General features: G+C 41.3%; 1 protein-coding gene and 1 long non-coding RNA gene across 4 annotated transcripts; one reads left to right on the plus strand and one right to left on the minus strand.

Moving 5' to 3' along the window:
- Positions 1-5359: 5359 nt before the first annotated feature.
- Positions 5360-20509, minus strand: LOC101157009 (acetylcholine receptor subunit beta). 3 transcript variants are annotated; one of them, XM_023948869.1, is made up of 12 exons: positions 20024-20509; positions 19795-19938; positions 18408-18541; positions 18265-18309; positions 16655-16764; positions 14908-15016; positions 14661-14808; positions 13422-13607; positions 12640-12863; positions 12386-12567; positions 6002-6140; positions 5360-5923 (listed from the first exon to the last, which is right to left on the minus strand). In XM_023948869.1, the coding sequence occupies exons 2-12, from the start codon at positions 19886-19888 to the stop codon at positions 5783-5785; spliced, it is 1512 nt and encodes a 503-aa protein (XP_023804637.1). In that variant the 5' UTR covers positions 19889-19938; positions 20024-20509; the 3' UTR covers positions 5360-5782. The 3 variants fall into 3 exon arrangements, with proteins under 3 accessions (XP_023804637.1, XP_023804636.1, XP_023804638.1); XM_023948868.1 differs by lacking the exon at positions 20024-20509 and having other exon boundaries at positions 19795-19989; XM_023948870.1 differs by lacking the exons at positions 19795-19938; positions 20024-20509 and having other exon boundaries at positions 18297-18309; positions 18408-19512.
- LOC110017056 lies at positions 9335-12768 on the plus strand. Its single transcript, XR_002292371.2, has 3 exons — positions 9335-10894; positions 12398-12548; positions 12653-12768. It is a non-coding gene; the product is annotated as an uncharacterized LOC110017056 (long non-coding RNA).
- Positions 20510-22928: the final 2419 nt, after the last annotated feature.

The following is a 22928-nucleotide window of genomic DNA, read 5'->3' on the forward strand; positions in this document are numbered from 1 at the left end:
CCTTGAGATGAACTCACAATCCCGGCATGAGAGAAATATACAGTGCAGCTGCTTTAACCATTGGGCTATAGCGTATTCAAACATGACAGCATTTTTCACAGCCATATATGAAACCACAAAGCGGGACTTTGGATGCGCATTCTGTACGCGATACAACAGCGTTTTGGACGCATGGTTTGTAAACAAGATATCGCTGCTTTTTATGCCCATCTTGGGACAAAACTGGGGGGAAAAATACGTGCTACTTTTAAAAACATGCGTAAAAAGCGGCATTTCTTTAATAGTCAAAACGCTGTTTCTTACGCCGCTCTTCCTGCCGATTTATGACTCTTTTTGCTTGCCATATTTTTACACACAGGACTTGTGCTCAAAGCACATCAGCTAATCCCTCCAGTGTGATCTCTGCAAACGATTTGATCCTTGCAAAGATAAAAAAAATTATTTTAAAACTTAACAGATTTTATTAGGTTTTAAGTTGTTTTAACTTGTAAATTTGCTCTACATCTTTTTATGGAACCCTGGGGATGACATAAAAAGAGAAACTGTTCCCTCACATTAGCATTCTGTGTACAGAAATTACTATTTCATTGCCACAAAGTAGCCTTTTGTGTTTAAAGGTAAGAATTTTGTGCATAAAATTTAGCATTTCCTTTACACAAATGAGCATTTGTGCACACAAGTTAGATTTTGTGCGCACAAATGAGCATTTTGTGTATGAATTTAGCATTTCATTCGCACAAGTTAGCATTTTGTGCCCACAAGTTTGTTTTTTTCGTACACAAGTTTAGCATTTTACATGCATAAATTAGCTATTTTTGCGCACAATTAAGCGATTTGTTTGCACAATTTAGCATTTCAGGCACACTAGTGAGGGTTTTGTACGCACAATTGAGTATTTTGTGTACACAAGTTGGAGTGGTGTGCACGCAAGTTAGTATTTTTTGTATACCACATAGCAATTTGTGTGTACAAAACAGCATTTTTTAAGCCCAATTTTTTAACCGGACGAACATTTTATTTAGAAAGTAACTGAAGTAAAATTTGGCAACTTTGGAATTTTTAAAGATATCATAGTGTCAAAATAAATCATGGACAGGCTTAAGACTGCATCACAATTTTAAGCAACTCAAGACAGAAAAAAAAGAGACGAAAAATCAAATTTTGTGTCCTAAAAAATGTATACATGACAGTGAAAAGTTTATCTTATTCTGAGTTTTCACTGAAGTTTAAAATATTTAGATAAATTTATTTTTTTCTTTCATCTGAGAGATTTCAGCGAGACCAGCCAAAGTCCCGAGGGGGGACGAAGCAATAAAACCGTAACCTTGGAGGACGTTCTCCCCTCTGCTCACCTGCCGTTTGGATTACTCGAGGTGTAATGAGGCTTTGCCAGATTACTCATGCGACTTCATCACCTCCTCCTCCTCCTCCTCCTCCTCCTCCTCCTCTGAGGCTTTTGCCTCACACCGGTCTTTCAGTTTCTCACATTCCTGCCCTTTCCGTCCCCTCTGCCCCCCACCCCTTCTCCCACTGTAACTCCAGCTGTCAGTGATGCTGGTAAGAACCCTGGGGGGGGGGGCATTCTTTGAGTGTGCAAAGAAACTGTTTTGAGATACTGTTTGATGATGATGATGATGATGATGATGATGAAGCAGAAGGTTCTGGGGGAAAACAAGAGCAGGGGAGGGACGGGAAGAGGAGCAAGCAGAAGATCAGGGTTTACTGTGTGTCCGGTTGCTACTGGCGACCAGATTTATATGATCCCCTTGATGGCAATGACCGACCATGCCCCCCCCCCCCCCCCACCACCCACACACACTTTGTTACTCTTTTGGTAAACACACATTCATCTGCGTGGTTTTGTCGTTGCTCAACACTCGAAAGGAGAAAAACAGCTAAATCAGCTCAAAGAAGGGACCCCCCCCCATTGCCTTCCCACCCTCTGTGTCAACCCCCCCGTGGGTCTGAAGTGAGCAAGTGTCGAGCAAATTCAAAGACTGAAGTCCACTAAGTGGCCTTGGAAGTCGCTGAGGCATCAGCCATAAAACACTGCGGGTTTTTCCCCCTACAATGGAGGGGTGGGGGGTTGGGGACGGCGCCTGCCCTCTCCATGTCCTCCGCCTTCTCCGACGGATTGTCTTCCTGGTCTTGTGGACTCTTTCTTTATGCCTGATCCTCCGTGACAATCCTGAGAGCTTTGCAGGACAAAAACAGCACAAAATCAGCAGCACATAGTGAGTTCAGCTCCACATCAACGAGTCCAGACATGAGGGACTAGGACTATGAAGGGAAGGTTTGCAGGAAATTATCCAAGTCATGCTTCCTGCAGGCTTTTTTGGATGGCGATTTTTTTTTTCTGTGCTGTTTTTTTTGCCTTCAAAAAAAAGTTTTTGTTCAGGGAGGTAAAACTAATGCTGTCAAGTTCCTGCCCTAATCCCCAACTACTAAAAAACTATCTAGTACAGGACTATGTAATGCCCTGGAGTTTAACCCTTGTGCTATCTTAGATGACCCCACCCTTACATTGACATGTTCTCCCTACCATGAGAAAGGTGGATAAAGGTGGAAAGATTTCATGTAATCCATGGACACCAGTGAAGATCACAAATCATTGAAGAAAAAAGGTTCAGAGCACTGTCTAGTGGGTCTAGATGACCCACCTCCCAAACTTAAAGTGCCTAGGATAACACAAAGGTTATAGCAATTCAATTTTCTTTCGCTCAATATGACGTCATCAATTTCACAAAGTTAAAATCTAATTGATATAAGCGTTTTGCAACAATTCTTTTATGAATCCACTGTCTTCTAAAGATAAAAACATTGATGGTTAATTAAAAAAATACAGTTAAATACATTTATTGGCAAAAATTGTTCAAACGCAATGAATTGTGGTCCATATTCGCCGATCTAGGGGGCATCTATGCACACCTTTTTTTTGCAGAGACTTCTGGGAAATTTCTAGAGCACTTGATTTGGGAATTGTAGCACCACAAAATGCCAAATGTACTATATAGTGCACTTTGTAGTGAGTAGAGAAGGAATTCGGACACAACCCATGTCTGGGTTTAGTCAACTTTCTTAAACCTTGTGCTATCCTAGGCACTTTAACATTGGGAGTTGGGTCATCTAGACCCACTAGACAGTGCTCTGAACCTTTTTTCTTCAATGATTTGTGATCTTCACTGGTGTCCATGGATTATATGAAATCTTTCCACCTTTATCCACCTTTGTCATGGTAGAGAGAACACGTCAATGTAAGGGTGGGGGTCATCTGGACCCCATAAAAGATTACAAAAATTAAAAAGTAACCACATCCAACAGAAAGTATGTGTCAAATCAAATCAAAAAAGGTCAAATTAAATAAAAATAAATTGAATCAAAACAGACTGAATTAAATCAAATCAAAGCAAAACTGATTAAAATAAATCAAATCAAATCAAACTTGTATAAAACCCTTTTTATAATAATGTAACTGAAAGTGCTGTTGGTAAACCAGTTTCAACTCTTTACCACACTTCGGGTGAAACATCCTTTTGTTTTGCCTCTTCTTCAGAATTCAACCTCATCATCCAATCAGGGATTTCCCATAATGCCTACCTTTTCCAGTTTTCTATCCTATTTCATATTTTAACCTTTTCCTTTTGATTTCTGAAATGTTTTTTTTCTCCATTTTGCTTTCTGGAATTTTGTTAGGATTTCTAAAATGCAATGTTCTTTTTTTTAAAAATTGTTTTGCATTTATAATCCTTGTTGTGATCTTTAATATCTAAAGCTGAAGCTCACCAAAGGAAACAAAAATAAAACCAAATGTGGACAAAATCTCAGATCTGTTTTCTCACCATACGTCTGACATGAAAAAATGAGGTTTTAAAACAAACATTGAAAAGGAAAAATACTGTCTAACCGATCAGAACCCCCAGAATCCCTTTGGGAGTATCGGGGTTGCTGGAGCCTATCCCAGCTGGGCGAAGGCAAGGTTCACCAGGAACAGATCTCCAGTTTGTTGCAAGGCCACACAACTACACACGCACACACACACCCAGATGCAATTTCATGACACAAATGAAGCTATGAAGCATTTTCTTAGACTTTGGGAGGAAGTTGGAGTGCCTGAAGCAAACCCAGACATGCACAAGGAGGACATGGACACAAAAAGTTAGTTTTCTGCTCTTGTAGACTCAAAAATTGTAGCATGTGACGCGTGTTCTTGAACACACTCACGGTGTTCAGACTGAACAAGCATGGAGGGAATTCTTCTTCTTTTCCCACTGCTTTCTAATCCATCTACGGTTGGAAGAGGCCTGGTTTGAAATGTCAAAGCGGTGCAGATCTGGTGGATGTTCAGCTCTATTCCGATACACGAAAGACTACACGGCTACAAGCCATGGATTATTTCTTCTCCATGATTCATTTTCAAATTGGCACCAAACGTCCTTATCAAGTCCAAGTCCCTGATCGGTCAAAGTAAGACCCGGTGTAAGTTGGAGCACGCCCCCAATGGTGGCACATTTTGTACATAGAGCTGGAAAACGTAGGAACTCGCAAAGCTACACGTGAAGCCTATATGCACATTTACATAGACCATAACCCTTGTACTATCCTAGGCACTTTACCATTGGGAGTTGGGTCATCTAGACCCACTAGACAGTGCTCTGAACCTTTTTTCTTCAATGATTTGTGATCTTCACTGGTGTCCATGGATTACATGAAATCTTTCCGCCTTTATCCACCTTTGTCATGGTAGAGAGAACACGTCAATGGATGGGTGGGGTCATCTAAGATAGCACAAGGGTTAAATTGGAAGTGGTGGCTGGATTGCGCGTTGCCAAAGGTTGTGTGAACGCAGCTTCACACCCATTGTTTACATGAGCAAACATTCACACATGAAGATCAGAGGACAAAAACACTTAATATAAAAACAAAACAAAAACAGTTCAGGGAAGGGAGAAAAAAACAAAGCAAAGAAGCCACCGATGTCCAAAGATGTGATGCTATATTCTTATGCACAACTTTTTAATAGATTTAGAAAAAAGGGATAATTTTTGAATGAATCACAGAAACTTAAAACATGATATTTGAAAAGTATTTAATAAAATAAATAAAAACCTAAATTAAAAATCACAAACTTTAATAAGAAATAATAATTTCTAAATTTAAGTTAAAGGAAGACAAAAAAAGAAAAACTAACTACATATAAATAATATTTCATTAAGAAATAAATTAAATATTATATAAAAATATGACCAAATGAAAGATAAATTTAAATGTAATGACACAATAATTGAATACACTCATCTGTCAAACAGGTCCAGATGATTTTAGACAGCAGTAGTATTTAAAAAAAACTTCAGACTCAAAGTAAAAGTAAAAAAAAGTATTTACTTTGGTTAGATACACAATAATCCGTACAGGTGCCTAAAAGTTTGTAAAAATACAATTTCTTTTAGTTTTTACGGGGAATTTAATGTCCTTTTTGCACAGAATAGTTGCTTTTTTGAACCTTTTTAGCTTCTTACTGCTCTCTAGTGTCCACATTTCGTACTGCAGTGTTGGCGACCATGTAAGTCACAGCAGATTTCAGATGAAAGAAATGAGATGTAAGAGTCCAATGATAACAAAACAAAACAAAAATTTCCTATAGAGCTAAACACCAACGGGCTGGACGGCGTGATCACAAGGAACAATCTATCAAAGCTACGAGGAATCTTCAGTCAAGGAACGTCAGGTTCAGTGATCACAGAGGAGTGACAACCGCAGTGTGTGTGTGTGTGTGTGTGGTCCTCTATGGGAATGGGTTGTCAGGTGTGTAGTTGAAGCTGGCATCCAGGAACATGGCCAGGGTCCCCAGGGTGGTGATGACGACAAACAACCACAAAAAGAGTCGGTCCACCACCAAGGCGATAAACTGCCAGTCCCCTGTCATCTGTAGGGAGGGGGGGGAGGGGGCAGAAACATGTCCATCAGTCACCAAGACTCTGACTTGGAGCCAGCGGATACTCACCGTGTCGTCTATGTCCTGCTTCCTCAGCTGCTCTGCCATGTAAGTGACGGCGGCGATGGCCGACTTCAGGTTGGGAGGCAGGACCAGGCAGTAGCTGTCAGTGTTGGGAAGCCGCTGTAGGTGGACGGCGCTCTCACATCTGCAATACAGAAAGAAAACCTTAAAAACAAGTTTTACAGCAGCAGTTTTTCATCTTTAGTTCCCCTGAAGCGACCTCGTTTTGATTTGGAACGTTTCTTCTGGAAACATCCATACATAACGTGCGATGCCAGAAAATCTGGAATGTAATGTGCTGACCCAGCCACTGGGAGGCAGTATAGCATGCACCGTACACATTTCCAAACGTGTCTGGGCGGACACTGACCGATGTCGAAAAAGTATCAGGTACAATTGAACTTTTTCTGAAAACCTTGGTGGCCAATTTCATTTGCAGGTCCTTGACAGCCACCTCCTGAATTAGCTGAAAATCATGCATTTAGGTCGCAGCGCAGAGGCATTGTGGGATATGTGACCGTGGGCAAAACAAAAATTCTGTTGACAAAAGTAGACATTGTTTGTGCTGTTTAAAGTTTTTACCACTCAAAGCCTAAAATTTATTGCATAAAATGAATCCTCTATGAATAATTAATATATTGACTGTGTATGAGAACTGGACTGAGTTAGTGTTGTGTGATGTCATCCATGGGAAATGACAAACTTTTAGCGACAACCAAATGAAGCCAGTTCCTTTGTCATTTTGAACGATACTGATGCCGCCCATGTTGGAGACAGACGTCGTCTGTAAGCAGAGATTGGTCCGTGTCGGTCTGAGTTACTGTTCTATGGCCACCATGGTGGTAGCTTTGGCGAGTGTTGAATCGTTTTCTTCCTCTCCGTAACAGTCTCTTCCTATCATTTCAATTTAATCATGTTTATTTTCATGTGTTGACGTGGGACTTATCCACAGAAACGAATCGGCTTTTATTTTGAAAAGCCTCCCTCCCTTTCGTAGATCCATAAACAGATCTCATGTCATAAACGTCACAAAACTGTCAGTGAGGCAGGATGGTGAAACACACCTGCAGTAAAAATAGACTGTGGAATCTCACATCGCTCCGGCGTGGCGAGGAGATTCTCGGACTTTGTGTCAGGGATTAGCGGGAAGCGCAGCAGCGCCCTGGACGGTGCGTCACAGGCGGAGATTCATGTCATGCATGTCATGAGTAATGACCGCAGAACTGCTGAAACATAACATCAGGGGCGTCGTCGGGACATGCATGCCGCCTGACATCCACTGCACGCCGCCTTTATGTGACACTTTTGACCGGCTCATTCTTCCACTCGTGCAGCTGCTTCGTAAAACGAAACATGTGAGCCACGCCGCCTCGCCGACAGCACGCCGTTCACGACTGACCTGGACTCGAACCACATATTGGTTTGGTGATAATCCTTCACGATGAGTCTCAAACATTTCTCCAACATACCAGGAGAGAAAATGAGCCTGTCAGAAAAGAACATTCCCATTGAAATTAACCGATATATATATAGTTTCCGTTTGAGCTGAAAGGGTCCGGGTAGCGGCGTCCAAAATGTGTGCAAAAGGGTGGGATTTTGGTGAGGTGGACATGTGTGACAGCCAATGATTTAGCCAGAAATTCTTTTAACTATTTTGGACACATCAATGTAAGGGTGGGGTCATAGGATAGCACAAGGGTTATACACAATTAACACGTAAATCTTACACAATTGTTTGTAATTTTTGGGAAATGCATTCACAAATTTGTGGCTTTCCAAGATGTATTTCTAACGGACTTTTCAAGCATGTACCACTGATGAATGACTTTTATATTGCGTATAAGGCGCACACAACACGGTCAATTGACCTTATTGACCCACGAATCACTTATGATATGTAAATAATCAGCGCCATAATCACACATGGTTCATGTTCTACATTGATATACGTAAAAGTAAATAAAATTGGTCAGGAATGAAGGATAATTGGATTCTTGTAACAGTTAAAACACAAATAGTTTTGTGAAAAAAGTACAACCATGTACCTATGTATATAAATGTACATACTTTGAAGAGATACAACTTTTTTGTAAACAATATACGCTCGTTTATAATATTTCCAATTGACAGAGGAATAGACCAATATAGGAGCATTTAAAGCTAATTTCAAGATTAAATTTAGCCATAAAGGATCAGGACATCACAATTTATTTTTTAAACCCTTCCAAGACAAATTCTGCTAGTCCTATTGGGAGACTTTTTACTTATTACAAGAAAAACATCAATAAAACATTTCATACTTTTATGTAGTTTTGATGAGGACATTTTCTTTTACAGTGTAGATGCCTTTTTGGGTCTTTCAGAAGCATCAAATCCTGTTTAGTAGTTCTTGGATAATACTACAGACGAGTTTAAAAAAAAAGATTTAAACCAGCAGCAACAGACCATAACAGGGTTGATCAAGCACTACTGTATCAGTTGGATCCAATCGCCAATCGTTCATGTTTAAAAGATGCTTATAAGATGCCATCACCTCATTCCTATAGCTTGCGTGTTTTTAGACACACAACAGTACGCCTGTCCGTGTTGGTGGTGTTCAGTTTCATCCTGTGAGATGCGTTAACAATGTGCAGAAACAAAAGGGTCCAAACAGAGACGGGGAGGGCGGGTGAACTGGCTCCTGGTGCGGTACGAGGGGATTAGCATGAAGCAAAGGCATGTGATGACACATAGACGGCGTGCTGCGGCTTAGATTCATTACTCACCAATTCACACGGAAAAAGAAACCTTAAACTGAGAGGGCGTTACACTGATTATCTTTCATTCTCACCCTTAATACTCCTAGTGTACAACTTTTTTTTTTATAGATTTGTCCATCAGGTATTGCTACATAATAAACAGGGACGACGAGAAAGTCACTTAAATGGTTGGTTTGGTTTGCAAACTACAGAACTGGAGGTGTTAAGGTAGTGTCACGCACCCACTATGTAGATTTTGCTTGGATGAAATTGTGGTCGTTATATGAAATATTCACAGGTCAGGAATATCAGGAATGAGCCGCTTTAAAACCACAGAAGAAGTAGGAATAAACCAGGCAAAGAACACAAAAATCAACGTAGAACATGAACCTTGCGTGATTATTGGGTTGTCAATTACGTCATTTTAACCCTTGTGCTATCTTAGATGACCCCCCCCTTACATTGACGTGTTCTCCCTACCATGACAAAGGTGGATAAAGGTGGAAAGATTTCATGTAATCCATGGACACCAGTGAAGATCACAAATCATTGAAGAAAAAAGGTTCAGAGCACTGTCTAGTGGGTCTAGATGACCCAACTCCCAATGTTAAAGTGCCTAGGGTAGCACAAGGGTTAACGTGATATGTGCGCCGAAGACGTGATATAAAAGTAATACATCGGTTGTACATATGTGAAAAATCCGTTACACGTACGTGGAAGGGTTGTGGAAAGCCAAAAAAATTTCCACAAAATTTGCATAATAATTGCATATAACCTACACTAAATACATGTTAACTGTCTACTTCTCAACCAACCCAATAATTTGAAAAAGCAGGAACCAAATTCACAGAAAGACGCGTCGGCTGAAACTCTTAACGGACATCTGCGCACATTGACGAATGACAAACACAAGAAACACTTCAATTATGTAGATCACACATCAATCATGATAGACCGAAGTTTCGTATGTGGAAAAGACGCACAATATAGGTAGTGGTTGTGTGACACGGCCTTTAGCTTAGGAGAGCTAAAGCTACGGACACTAACGGCATGTGACGCGCGTTCAAGAACGTGCACTAGTGCGTCACATGCCCATGGTCACACTGGACAAGCAGGGAGGTACTTCGTCTTCTATGTCGACTGTACTAGTGCACGTGTGTTACCTACAGTTGGAAGAGGCTTGGTGCAAAATGTCGAAGCGGTGTAAATCACATCAGTTTTTCTCCAGAGTTTTTACTTCCAGTCGGGCATAAATCGCAATTATTAATTTACCCTCCATGATCAATTGTCAAACGGTTGGTACTTACGTTAAATAGAGAGGACATCATTCACATCTCACTACCAAATCTGAGTTCATGATTGGTCAAAGTTTAACTTTCAACAGCAGCGGTTTTTGTACGTGGAGCCCGACAATGGTCTTAAGAGTATGCATAGCTACACCCCAAAACTGCATTAACACATTTTTACGTAGACTTTTCCTGAGAAGTGGCGACTTGATTGTGTGTAGTCGAGGACGATGTGAACATCGTGTAAAACATGGGAATTTCACATCTAATAAAGAAACCCAAAGTACAAACAAAAAACCTGAAGTGAACGAATACCTTAAATCTAAAGAAATGTGCAAAATACAATTTAAAAAAAGGAGAAAAATGAACTAAATTCAAATAAACAACACAAAAACCATAAATATAAATGTATGACCTCGTGTAACTTTTAACAAAAAAGCTACAAATATCTCTAAAATAATTGTATCCGACTAAGTTTTTCACATTTTTGGTGCTAAAAAGTGCTAGAAAATAATCAATTTCAATGGCTGTAAACTAGTATTATCACCAATGTATTTCATAGATTTTATCATAGACCCAACACATGAAAGTCACAGAGTAGCTATGGTCCAGTTTTTATTCCTGATGTCAGATGAAACTTGAACTGTAAAAGGCGTAACCTGACCATCTGCCCAGATCACTCAATAACAGCCTTCACTTCCACTTTTGTACCTCCATCCATTCTTTACCCTTCCTTCTCCTTCTGTTGGATTATCCCCCCTAATACCCAACCTAAACAGAGGCTTAGAGGCTGGCGACTGTAGATGGAGAAGCGGGGCTTAGCTGCGGCTGAATCTGATGCCTTTGGAGCCAGACGAGAGATGCCGAGAAGCCAGGTTCACCGGGCCGCTGTGATGTTTGCGATGCCTGAGCCGGGTGTCAAGGCCCGCGTCTATAATAAGATTAGCTAACATGAAGCTGGACGGACCGCAGTGCCTTTAAGAAGAAAATAAAAACAATCCCCCTCCGTTGTCTACAAGGATTTCAGGAAAAATATGGCAGGTTAAGGAATCGAACTGCATCCGAAGTGGACAGAAACTGCAACCGTAGAAATGATGCCTTAGGGTCATATTTTAATGGTGAAGATGGTTTTAATATGGATTTTTGTTTTTAAGTTAGATTATAAATAATTGCCAAATCTGTCCAAATCTCCAGTCATCTATGTTACCATGACAACCACACAACACAATTGGACAGTTTAATTTTTTACCGTTTTGTTTTGATATCTGTAAATTTCTTAGTTTTTTTTATTTCTTCTACAGAAATGGTAGGTACGATTTCAACCATTTCAACCTAAAGTTATTTGACTTGAAGCAATATCATCATACAATCAGTGATGTCCCATAGTATCTACCTTTTCAGGTTTATTATTCATTTTTTGTAGCATTTACATTTTTTCTGAAAAATAACTTTTGTTTTCAAAAAGTTTTCTTGTTTTTTATTCTTTTTAGATTTGGATTCTGGATTTTTCTTCTTCCTTAAATGCAATGCTGTTTAAAAAAATTGTTTTGCTTTTTCAACCGTTGTTAATTGTGATTTGTTGCTGTGATTTGCACTTCAGGGCCACCGTAGCTATAAAAAAAAATCTAAAATATTACTCAAATTCTATACAGCAACAATGCGAATGTGAGGAACTTCCATGAAAAAATTCATCACAAGTATTTATCACAAACATAATCTGATTGACAAGGAGTTGTTGCAATGATATATGGATATATTTTCATGCCAATGAGGACTACTATATAAGTGGGGATTTGGCAATGTTTAATAATGGTTGCTGTGGAAAGACGGCAAATTAAATTTGAGGTAAATACACAAGAATTTCTGCACATGCTCCTGAGCTCCATCCAAGAAAAAAATTGGACGGCTGCTACAGACAATTTGAAAGCGTCGTCTACTGGCACATTTTGTCACAAATGGATTCTTCATGTCCTCATATGAAGGGATGGGTACCAAAACTTGATGTACATGGTACATGGTAAAAACACATGGTACTTTATAAAAACACAGATTTCTGTGCTTTGTTTCAGACATGTCAATCACTTTTATTATCACTATTATATCCCCCTCTGCTATACAATTCTAACAAATTTTTTAGCTTTCCAGCGATTGGAAAGCTAAAAAAGTATTAGAATGATCTAAGCATTCTCAGACACATTTAAGTGCTCTCCTTCACCCTGTCATGCTGCTTCATCACACTGTTTTAGCATGTTTTTAAGCACCGGTTCGAGCATCGTTTAGGCACTGGAAGTGTTTCAAAAGTACCGGCTCGGCACCAGATAACATCCAAACGATACCCATCCCTTTGTCAGATAACGTAGTCCTACCTGCCTCTCCAGGGTAACACTAGATCTGGGTTGATCTTGCGAAAGAAGTACTCTCCTCCCGGATGTCTACCACCAAAACCCAGGGTTGTAGAGCTGTCCTCAGAGGACTCCTCCTCCAGCAGCGGATCCTCTATTTTTGGTCTCATCATACCAATATATTTAGGTAAGATGTGAATAAAGACCTGGAGAAAGTATATTTGATGAATCTGCCTCCTACCCATGTTTAGATGAAACCTAATGTTGACACTCAGTACCTTTCGGACCCAGTTTGGCATGATGTGTGTGCTGGGCGTTCGGTGGTGGAGGTTGAGGACGACCACGCTCAGGATGACAGAGAATGTGACGAGGATCATGGTGAACATGACGTAGTTGACGATGATGGGGGTGCTGAGGGACGTCTCTGGAACCTTGTCAGCCAGCAGCAACATGAAGACAGTGAGAGCGATGAGGACGGAAATGGAGAGAGTCATCTTTTCTCCTGAAGAGAGGACGGTCAAGACAACAGGGCAGAACAGATTAGCCTGCAGATTCAGATGTTATAGGACGTTCAATCTTCAATATAATTGTACAACGGACAATGACAATAAAACAAATCTAATCTAAACGTTCTTTAATGTATCTGTTGAACCTGGATTTCCACTCTTACTTATGGACATTGAGTCATGTCCGCAATAGTCAACATTTTCTAAAAAAAGTGCTCTACCACAAGGTCTAATATTGGTTTAAGTAGATGTTTGACCTCGTTAAAGCCTTCTAGCATCAGCCCTTGTGCTATCCTAGGCACTTTAACATTGGGAGTTGGGTCATCTAGACCCACTAGACAGTGCTCTGAACCTTTTTTCTTCAATGATTTGTGATCTTCACTGGTGTCCATGGATTACATGAAATCTTTCCACCTTTATCCACCTTTGTCATGGTAGGGAGAACACGTCAATGTAAGGGTGGGGTCATCTAAGATAGCACAAGGGTTACACAACTACATTCGCCTCGTGCATTTTTCTTGCTATTGATGTCAAAACATGTTGGATGTGCTGACCTGCTCCAGGAGGCAGATAGAAGACAAATATAGCCAGTACACTGGTGAGGATGCAGGGCAAAATGATGTTGATGATGTAGAACAGAGGTTTCCTCTCGATGATGAGGTAGAAGGTGATGTCCTCATACAGGCCATCCTTGACATTCTTTCTTGTAGGTTTGTGACAGATGGCCCATTCTCCGTTCTCTGAGCAGGTTAAAACAAAAACAGTTAGCAGCACGGTATGGCCCGCAGGTGAAGGCTCAGACTATGAACCGAGAAATGATGCCGGCTCATGGGTCAACCGGCCCTTTAAACCCTCCTGACATGACCTCACTGGCAGCTACACGCCCCTTATTTCCCCCACTCTGCCCCTGCCACTCTGGTCTGAGCTACATGCAACAGATTCCTGGAAAAAAAAACCACTATTTTCACATGGCGGCTCTTATGTTGGCTTTATCTCCATAGCAACCATTATATGTTAAGTTTTCTTGGGGATGATGAACAAATCTATGTAAGTTTTAGAAGAATCTGCAAAAGTAAATTTTGTGATTTCCTTAGCAACTGGGATTTTTTGCTAACCATGCCAGCATTACTATATGTTCATATGCTGCATTATATAATCTCGATCAGATTGACCCAGGGTTTCATGCATTCAATTTTCACAATATACTGATACTAAAAAATGTGCGAGCAACAGGGCAACCCCACATTTACAAGCTCAAATGCCGTACAAATGTTAAAACCAACATTTATTTCCCATGTATCCTTCCAATGATGGTTGATGAGTTATCAGTTTATACATTTAAATCCTGGTAGGAGTTTAAATTTATAGTAGGCACTTTGACGATTTTCTTTGTTGAAAGTTCAAGATGTTAGCCTTTTCCCAAGGCTCGTGTGCGAAATTCACTCAAAATTCACACAAAAAAAGTTTTCTTTTCCCATATCGTGAAAATGGCCAAATTTCAGACTTTGTTCCCAAATGGCCACCAAGCTGTGGGTCCTGAGGCCATCCCATAAAAATTTTAAAACGTCCTTTTTTATATCCCCAAAATGCCTATTTTGAATTTGTTAGTGGATAATTAAGCATTTTTAAAGCCATATAGGAGATTTTGGCGATTTTAGTGAAATCTTCACTCAAAAGCGCAGTGAGAAAAAAAAACTTGCTAAATCAATCTGGTTTTCGCACTCCAGGACTGCTGTGGGACCGAATTACAAATAGGGATTAGACTCCTAGAGGAGTCAAAAGTAAGTACTGACCAGTGAAAGCATTTTCATCTATGACGATTTCATGGATTTCTTTGCCGTCATCATCGAGAAAATACTGTAGGTCGACCTCCGAGGCATCGTAGGTGTATGAACGGAAAACCATACTGCAGTTTTGCCAGTCAAATGGAAAGTAAGCCACCTATGGATGGACAGATGAAAAAATGTAAAATACCATCAAAAAACTAAGATTCAACAAAGAGAAATATGAATAACTGAAAGTCATAGGTTGGAAGAGTACATCAATGGAGCAGGCACTGCGGTAGATGGCTGGTGGCAGCCAGTTGATGGTCCCGTCGCTGTACACCAAGACGTTGACATACAACGCCACGTCAAAATGGCCATCATTACTGTGAAGGAGGACACAAGTGTGAAGCTCAGAATACAGGCTGGCCATTTCTAGCCCATGTTCACACATACAGACACGTTAACCCCATCAAAAACATGCGAGACAAATTGATATAAGAAAAACTGTTAGATCGGTAAGACTCGGTAAGAAGAGGTAATTTGCTTTTCTAAAGTCATACAGCAACTACGCACATTTTGCGCATTTTCCACATGAAATTTCCGTCTTTGTTGACATAAATTGTGTAAATATTATGCAATTGTGCCTAAATTTTGTGAGTTCACATGCAAATTTGTCTCTTTCCACGACCGTTCCACATATTTCTGAGAGACTTTTCACGCATGTACCACCGATGCGTAACTTTTATATCGGATATAAGGCACACATATCAAGTTCAAATTACGCAATTGATGCATAAACCACCAATGAAATGCGTATGAACAGCGCAATCATCACACGTGGTTCATGTTCCACGTTGATTTAGGTGTTCTTTGTCTGGTTTATCCCTTGTGCTATCCTATGGGGTCACGATGACCCGATCCTTACATTGACGTGTTCTTCCTACCATGGCAAAGGTGGATATAAGTGGAGAGGATTTCATGTAATCCATGGACACCAGTGAAGATCACAAATCATTGAAGAAAAAAGGTTCAGCGCACTGTCTTGTGGGGTCTAGATGACCCCACTCCCAACATTAAAGCGCCTTGAATAGCACAAGGGTTAATCATAGTTTTTCCTTGGTTTTAACGTGGTTTATTCATGATATATCTGTAAAAATTTCACATAAAAACCACAACTTTTCTCACTTTTTCCACGTAAATTCATTCATTCATCCTTAGCTGGAAGTTGAGTGTATGGGTATCGGAAGATACATCAGATCCTAGAAATTAAACAAACGGTAAATAGTGTATACTTGTATGGGGCTTTTCCACCTTCCTCGAAGGTCCAAAGCGCTTTACAGTGACAGTCCCATTCACCCACACATTCACACACTGATGGGTCAACCACCCTACTGCTGCACCAGTGCGCCAAACAAGCTGTTCATAAGACAAACAGGGGTTTCAGTGTGGTGCAGGAGAACCACACAAGGCGTCAATCCTCCTACACAGCTACTTTGACACTGATATTCAAGTATTCAGCTCTTCATAGCATTTGTCCAGAGCCAGCCTGTGTGGTCTCAAGAGTCCAGCAGGGTTGAGGTCAGAACTGCTGGCAGCTCCTTTCATCCTCTCTATTCATGAAACAAACAAGTGGCCAGTGATCCATTAAAGCCTCGTTTGACCTAATTTTTTTGAAAAACAAAGTTAGTTTACTCCAGGGCCGGATTTTTCTCTCATTTACTTTGGCTCTTTTGGTTTTCACAGTGCTAACAGAGGCTCTTTAGCATCCATTAAAGACAGAGATGAAGCAAACTAAGGTACTTTGATTTGTTTATACTGTTTTTAAAAGTTAGAATTTCTGGGTTCATAGTCTGAGCCTTAAAAGAAAAGAACAATCACCTATCATAATGAGTATAAATGTCATAATATGGATTTAACATGTTTTTTCTGCAGCTGTCTGTGTTTTTCTCCTTTCTGAAGCGGTTGCAAAACAACAGGTTTTAATGGAAATATTTAAATATTTGACAATCCCATCCACTCACTTGTTGATGAGGTAGATGTCGGGACGCCACACCTTATTGGCTGGAATTCTCAAAACATCAATGTTGTCATACTCTTCTGGTTTCCATGACAACCTGTAGTCTGACCATTGCTGGGTTGAATGGAAAAATTAAGAAAAGTGGGTCAGATACATTAGTGGGGAGCGTGGGAAACTCATGAACAAACAACACAACAAAAAGGTGGCGATATCAAAAACCTTTTTTTTTTTTTTTTTTATTATTTTTTTTTACTTGTCCTGTCCAACAGCTAGGCAGGCAGATGAGAGCTGAGGGCCTCTTGTGTTGGACTTATTTTACTTTAACAAGAGGGGTTATTAATCTTCAGACAATACCAAAGGTATGACTGAATAAACCCCTTTTGTAATTGAGGCCAAACTTTATTCATTTCATCCATGATTGAAAATCTTTGGTGTTGGACCGGACGGAAAAGGAAAGAGGGGAAGAAGAGAGAGGGATGTTAGAGAGGGGGGGTAGGAGGGTGATAATAGGAGGGGAAGGGGGGTAAGACCATGAAGCAGCATAGAGCAGACAGGTTTACTGGTTGTTTATCATTACGGTACGGTTCAAATGTAGTACAAAAAGGGCGGGGCCTGTTCACACACACTCAAATATTATCAACACACCTGCTAGCTGCAAAAAATGTTCACATGTCAACATGCACACAAAACAGATAGTGTTCACGAACGCATACCTATGCCTTAAAACCAACTAGTGTGAAATCTTTCAGTCATTCAGTCATGCAAACTATTAGTGCAAAGGTGAGCTAACACCTGTGCTCAGGTGAGTGTTTATGTTCTTCTAAAATGGATGGTGGAATGTGAAAAGAAGGAGGAGGAGCGCCCAGCCATCCCCACCCCAAGACCCCCGCCGCAGCAGCAGCGGCAGCCGGAATTCCCCCAACGCCATACGGGAACCGGCAGGGAACAACCGCCCCCCGGGCGACCAAGACCGCCACCCAGGCCAGGGCCAGCAGGACCGCCGTGAGGCCCCCAGAGCCAGAGAGCAGGGAGGCGCGGAGGGAAAGAGAGCGCCGCCCCAGCCCAGCCAGGAAAGCACCAAAAACCTTTTAAAAGACCCACTCAGATGGAAATTGTGTTTTTGGCATGTTTAACGTGTTTATGTCACATTTATTTAATGATGGAGGACATTTATAACAGAAAATTAGGCTTAAAATTGAGTATTTCTTTATTGAAATTGTGAATCAGGAGCAGACAGCAAAATGAATTGTAGTGGTGACATCACAAATACACTGGGAGGGCCACAAACTCCCAGCTCTTCGATCCATAAACGTCTTTGTTTTCCTCGTCCGAGCTGGTGCTATATGGCTGGATAGCTCCGACATAGCTTGCCATTTTTGTTGCACCAGTAATGTTAGGTTGAGGCTGTGAGAGGTTGTAAGCTAGTGGTAGAGAGTGTAAAAAGGCAAATTTTTAATGAACTACTGCCGCTCTGCAGAAACCATGTCGTAGACACAAAGTTTTTTTTATCTTCGCTAATAATCATAATCACAAGACAACTTTAAAAATTGATTATAAGACCATCAGAGTGGGACTTTAAAGAAGGAAAGAAAGGCTCAGTTTTTACGTTTGTACCATGTTCATGTAGACGTTTGTTGTCATCTCACCATTCTTCTCGTTCTGCAGCGAAACAAACACAGCAGGGTAAAGTTTTGTGGCTCTCTAAACGTGTCCACACCCACTGAATAACACCCACATCAGCATGTGATTGTATTTACCAAGCTGACAAGCTGGGAAAGAGTCATCCCCACCCGCACCATCACCTTCTCCTCCCAGTAGCGAGCTGGTCTGACTTTCAAGTTGTAGTTCTGGAATAATTTCTGATGGAGATTTCTTTCTGTCTCAGAGGCTCCTGGATGAATCGACAAAGCAGAAGAGCAAGAAATGACAGCAACAGGAGCTCGTTTTGGTCAAAGAACATGGAACCCACAGGCTTGACAACATTGGGGGTCACATTGGCCCCACCACTCCTCCAGCTGACCGGTCAAATGGAAAAAACAAAGTTTACACTGTCAGGAGGGGTGCAACTTATTGGACTTTGACTTAAATGCACAGTAACCACCAGGATAAATCAGGACTTTTTGGCCAAAATAAAAAAATCCTTTAAGTTCTCATTAAGTATTGACACAACAGCTAATGAACCATGCGTCCTTTGGTTTGGGATTCCTACCATGAGCAAAAAGGGTGTAAAGGAGATATTGTTCTATCACAGTCATGTCAAATCATCTGGAAAAACTGTATTTGTTTACAATTACACTTTTAATAAATGGCAGAAACTTGCAAATACAAAAAGGGTTTATACAAATATACTCATCCTGTGTCCAAAGATTCCCAACCCCCAATTACAATGTAACACCTGTCTATCAGCGCTGATCTATTTAGCTGCTGGATAGGGCAAGTCAAAAAAGGCAGAATTGTCCAGGTTGACATGCTTGGGACACTATTTACATTCAGGAGACCAAAATGTTGGAGGTCAAGGGCAGGCCGGACACCCAGAGGCAGCAGGCAGGTGCTGTTCGCAGGCGCACAAAGGTGACTGCTGATGCAATTGATATGCAGCAGGGGAGCAGGGATCAGAGGGATTTCTGAGATAGCTGCTTTATCAATCACAAAAATAGATCCTGATTAACAAACAATGACTTACTGATGCAGTTCATAAGGCATTCCAGGAAAAATAACAGTCCTAGATGATCTTATGGGTTTATTTTTGTGCAAAGGTGGGACTTGACACACAGAACAGATTATTTAAAGAGATTCTTTTACACCCGTTTGCAGCTAAATATTGATAAAATTGCAAAGATTATTGTTTTTTTTTAAATTATTAGAGATAAAAAAAAAATCAACAAATCCATGTAACCATAAAAAAAGCAAATAGGAGATCCATAAACCATTTCTCAGAAGCAATCAAAAGCCAGAAGCCTATTTTACTGACCACATTTGGTGTCAACAAAAAACAAACAAAAAAAACCCCAAAGTTAATAAACGCATTTGAAATATCAAAACCAAAGTCTATGCCCACTGGAAATAACACTGATCGATCCATTTTTGATCATTATGACCAAAAAGGAAGCATAGACGGTTGTTTTTCTGACCTCACGTCCTTACCAGTAAAAGCCAGACAAAAGGAGATGCACACAAAGACGATGAAACTCGTCCTCACGCTGAACTTCATCTTCATTTGGCCCATGATGTCCGTCATGACATCCTCTTTACTCCAAAAGCCTCAGTCAGCCACTTCCTGTCTTCCAGCTTAATCCAGACAGACAAATGCTTCCTAAAGCAAAGGCAAGTGTGCTGCTGTCCATGCAACACGCCTTCCGCCCGCCCCCCTCACCTTTTTGGGGGGTACATTCCTGGGAAAAACCACTGCCTGATTGGGTGGTGTGTTCGTGTTGGTGAGCACCAATCTGAGAAGGAGGATGGGGTGGATGGGAGTAAAGCAAGAACAACAATACGTTTATTTCGGGTAGAGGGGACGGCAGCTGGGTTGACATGAGATCATGTCATAGTTTGGAGATGAAAAGGACTAAAACTTTTCCCTTTCTTTTAATATATATATATATTTTTGGATGTCTCAGCTGCCTTGGATCCTGTTTTATGCTACAGTCACAAACACGACAGCCATGAAGTGATAGGGAGGCCATCGGCAGAATCTTCAAGAGTTCACGCCGCCTCCCGATTTTTTGAAAATCGTTGGCGTGAATGAAGACGGCGGGTCTGGTAAGAAAGATGCCACTACAAAATGGCGCGACAGCTGGGCGGCCACAGGGCGGGCGGTGGCAGCCGGATCGCCAGCCGGCAGTGGCTCTGATTGGATGATGTGTAAATGTCTTTGGAGGCCATCAGCCGCCCAGCAGCCCACTGGTTGTTGGCATCTCAGATACTTCTTCGTTCTGATTGTGTGTGTTGCTCTTCTACTATGATTATTGCAGCAGCTCAATGTTCTGTCTTCTTTGTGTTCCTCTCAGCATCAACCACAATTTGTCAATACGGTCTGGGAGTAATTGTGGTGCCATAAACGGGCGTGAATGCCAGGTTGAAGACTGGTCTTGGGCATGTGGGCCTGGGGCAGGATCCACTGCCCTAGAGTTTAGTTAGGTTAACTGACATTATATATATTTCTTGTTTTGTTGTTTCACTTACAGAAAACATTTTTACATTTTACACATATTTCTCTTTGTTGGAGCCGCTTTAGCTCGTTCTGGTTTGCGGCGCCTTCCGTCCGTGAAACCAGGGTTCGACTCCAGGCTGCTCCCTGTTCCCTTCTCTACTTCTGTGCCGGTCCCAAGCCCGGTTGCTTTGAGAGGGTTGCGTCAGGAAGGGCATCCGGCGTAAAACATTGCCAAGTTTACCATGCGACTCGTTCGCTGTGGCGACCCCTGATGGGTAAAAGCCGAAAGGGAAACAACAACACATATTTCTTTTTGTTGCAACATCAACGATTTGTGCAAAAATTCAGTTAATCTTTCTCTGATTCTTTTCTTTTTGGCTCTTTTTGTCCCTGTTTTTTTCTGATTTTCTGTTGGCCGGATGGAGACGTGGCATGGGGAGGAGCAGGACAAGATAGTTCCAGTACTTTGTTGTGAATCTGTGATGGGCTCTGAATTTCAGCTCCTTCTCCTGTCAGGTTGAAACTTGGAGTCCAAATAAGTTTGTGAAAAAAGTCTGTGGTCTTTATCAGGGGGGAAATAAAGGTAACTGGGGGGGGGGGCATGTGGCGATAATGCAGCTCAGCTGCAGGGCTATCAGCAGTTCAACAGAGCTGATGCATTTCCACAAAGGCATGTCAAAGGGAGCCCCGACAGCAGCGTCCAACCATCAGGGGCTATTCTTAGAGAAGTGAGCAGGTGATGCACCAGGGTGGGGGGGTCACAGTGCTCATTCTGACAACACATCTGACCACCTTCACTCGAATGATAAAAAACAAGAGGAATTTAAAGAGCCGGCACTTTATGTCTCGACTACAAAGAGGGGCGAAAGCACAAGAATAGCTTCAACATGAAAGCACCAAAACAAGCGCGACAGAAATATCTACTGAGCATGTGTGGCAGGCGGCATTCTGACACCAGGAGGAGAAAGGCATTCAGTGCGCTCCGTCCAGCATCCAGTTTGTGTTCCACTAGTCTTCAATCAGAAATATTACATTTAGTAAGACGGGGAAGCCATTAGCTTGATTTAAGAACTTAAAACATTGATTGTTTCACGGTTCAAATAATTCAATCTGTGTAACATCTAGTCATAAAATTCTAGATGAAAACCGGTGTTAATGAGCGACCTTGGTCGCCTTTCAGGCAGATTACTCAGCAGTGTTTTACTTGGTTACTCCCCTTGGGCGGTTCAGTTCATCAACTCACCTGTTCAGCATCCTATTTAATTCCAGGTCTTTTTTACCGCAGCGCTGCGTTCTTCGTCCCACCCTCCTCCCCGGCTTCCACCTGTGAGCTCCGTTAGGGGTAGTTATTACCCAAAAGTTTTATGGAAATCTTATCTCATGGAATTGTACGGGGCCTTTTGTCAAACTAAAACACTGTGAAAATAAAGAATTTTACTGCATGAGTTGTCAGACTGAAACAGGTTTTAAAGCCCAGATCACCGAAAGCCGAGCCCCAGACAGCGAGCGTGGCCCGAATCATTGACGGATCCTAACATACAGCCACCTGGTACGCCGCTACATCGATCGTGACCCATTGACATTGGGCCAAAGGACGGCGACCAGCCGTGTCTGCACGGAGGACATGGCAGGTGGAAAAGCTGCTGAAGGGGTTTTAAGCTGTTCACGATTTTCGGTTGGCTGACAATTTTGCAGTTTACGTCTATTTTACATATTTATATGCAATTATTACATAAATCTTACGAGCTTTGTGTGAAATAAATGCGTTTTTCATTTGTGTTTTTCCCCGACCGCTTCACGTATACCTAACAGACTTTTCACGCATGTACCAAAGATGTATAACTTTAATTTCATGTATACGGCGCACTTATCACAGTCGAATTACGTAATTATCCCACGAACCACCAATGAATTTCATATAAACAACACAATAATCACCAAGGTTCGTTTTCTACGTTAATTCACGTGGTCTTTGCGTGGCTTATTTGTACTATTGACGTGGTTCATTTGTGATACATCTGTGAATATTTCACGTAAATAACCAACCGTTTTTGTCCCACCTTTTCCACGCATGTTCACGTATGACCAGTTTTCATCCGTGCAATGTGTGCAAAATGCATGTAGTGAC

Source organism: Oryzias latipes, chromosome 18 (genome assembly GCF_002234675.1).
Source record: "Oryzias latipes chromosome 18, ASM223467v1".
NCBI lineage: Eukaryota > Metazoa > Chordata > Actinopteri > Beloniformes > Adrianichthyidae > Oryzias > Oryzias latipes.

Coding starts and splice junctions, on each gene's coding strand:
- LOC101157009 (XM_023948869.1), bottom strand. CDS start 19,888: ATGACGGACATCATGGGCCAAATGAAGATGAAGTTCAGCGTGAGGACG. Junction 15,017..16,654: donor GACATCTACCTCATCAACAA/GTGAGTGGATGG, acceptor CCTCCTTCACAG/TAATGATGGCCATTTTGACG. Junction 14,809..14,907: donor GCAGTGCCTGCTCCATTGAT/GTACTCTTCCAA, acceptor GTCCATCCATAG/GTGGCTTACTTTCCATTTGA.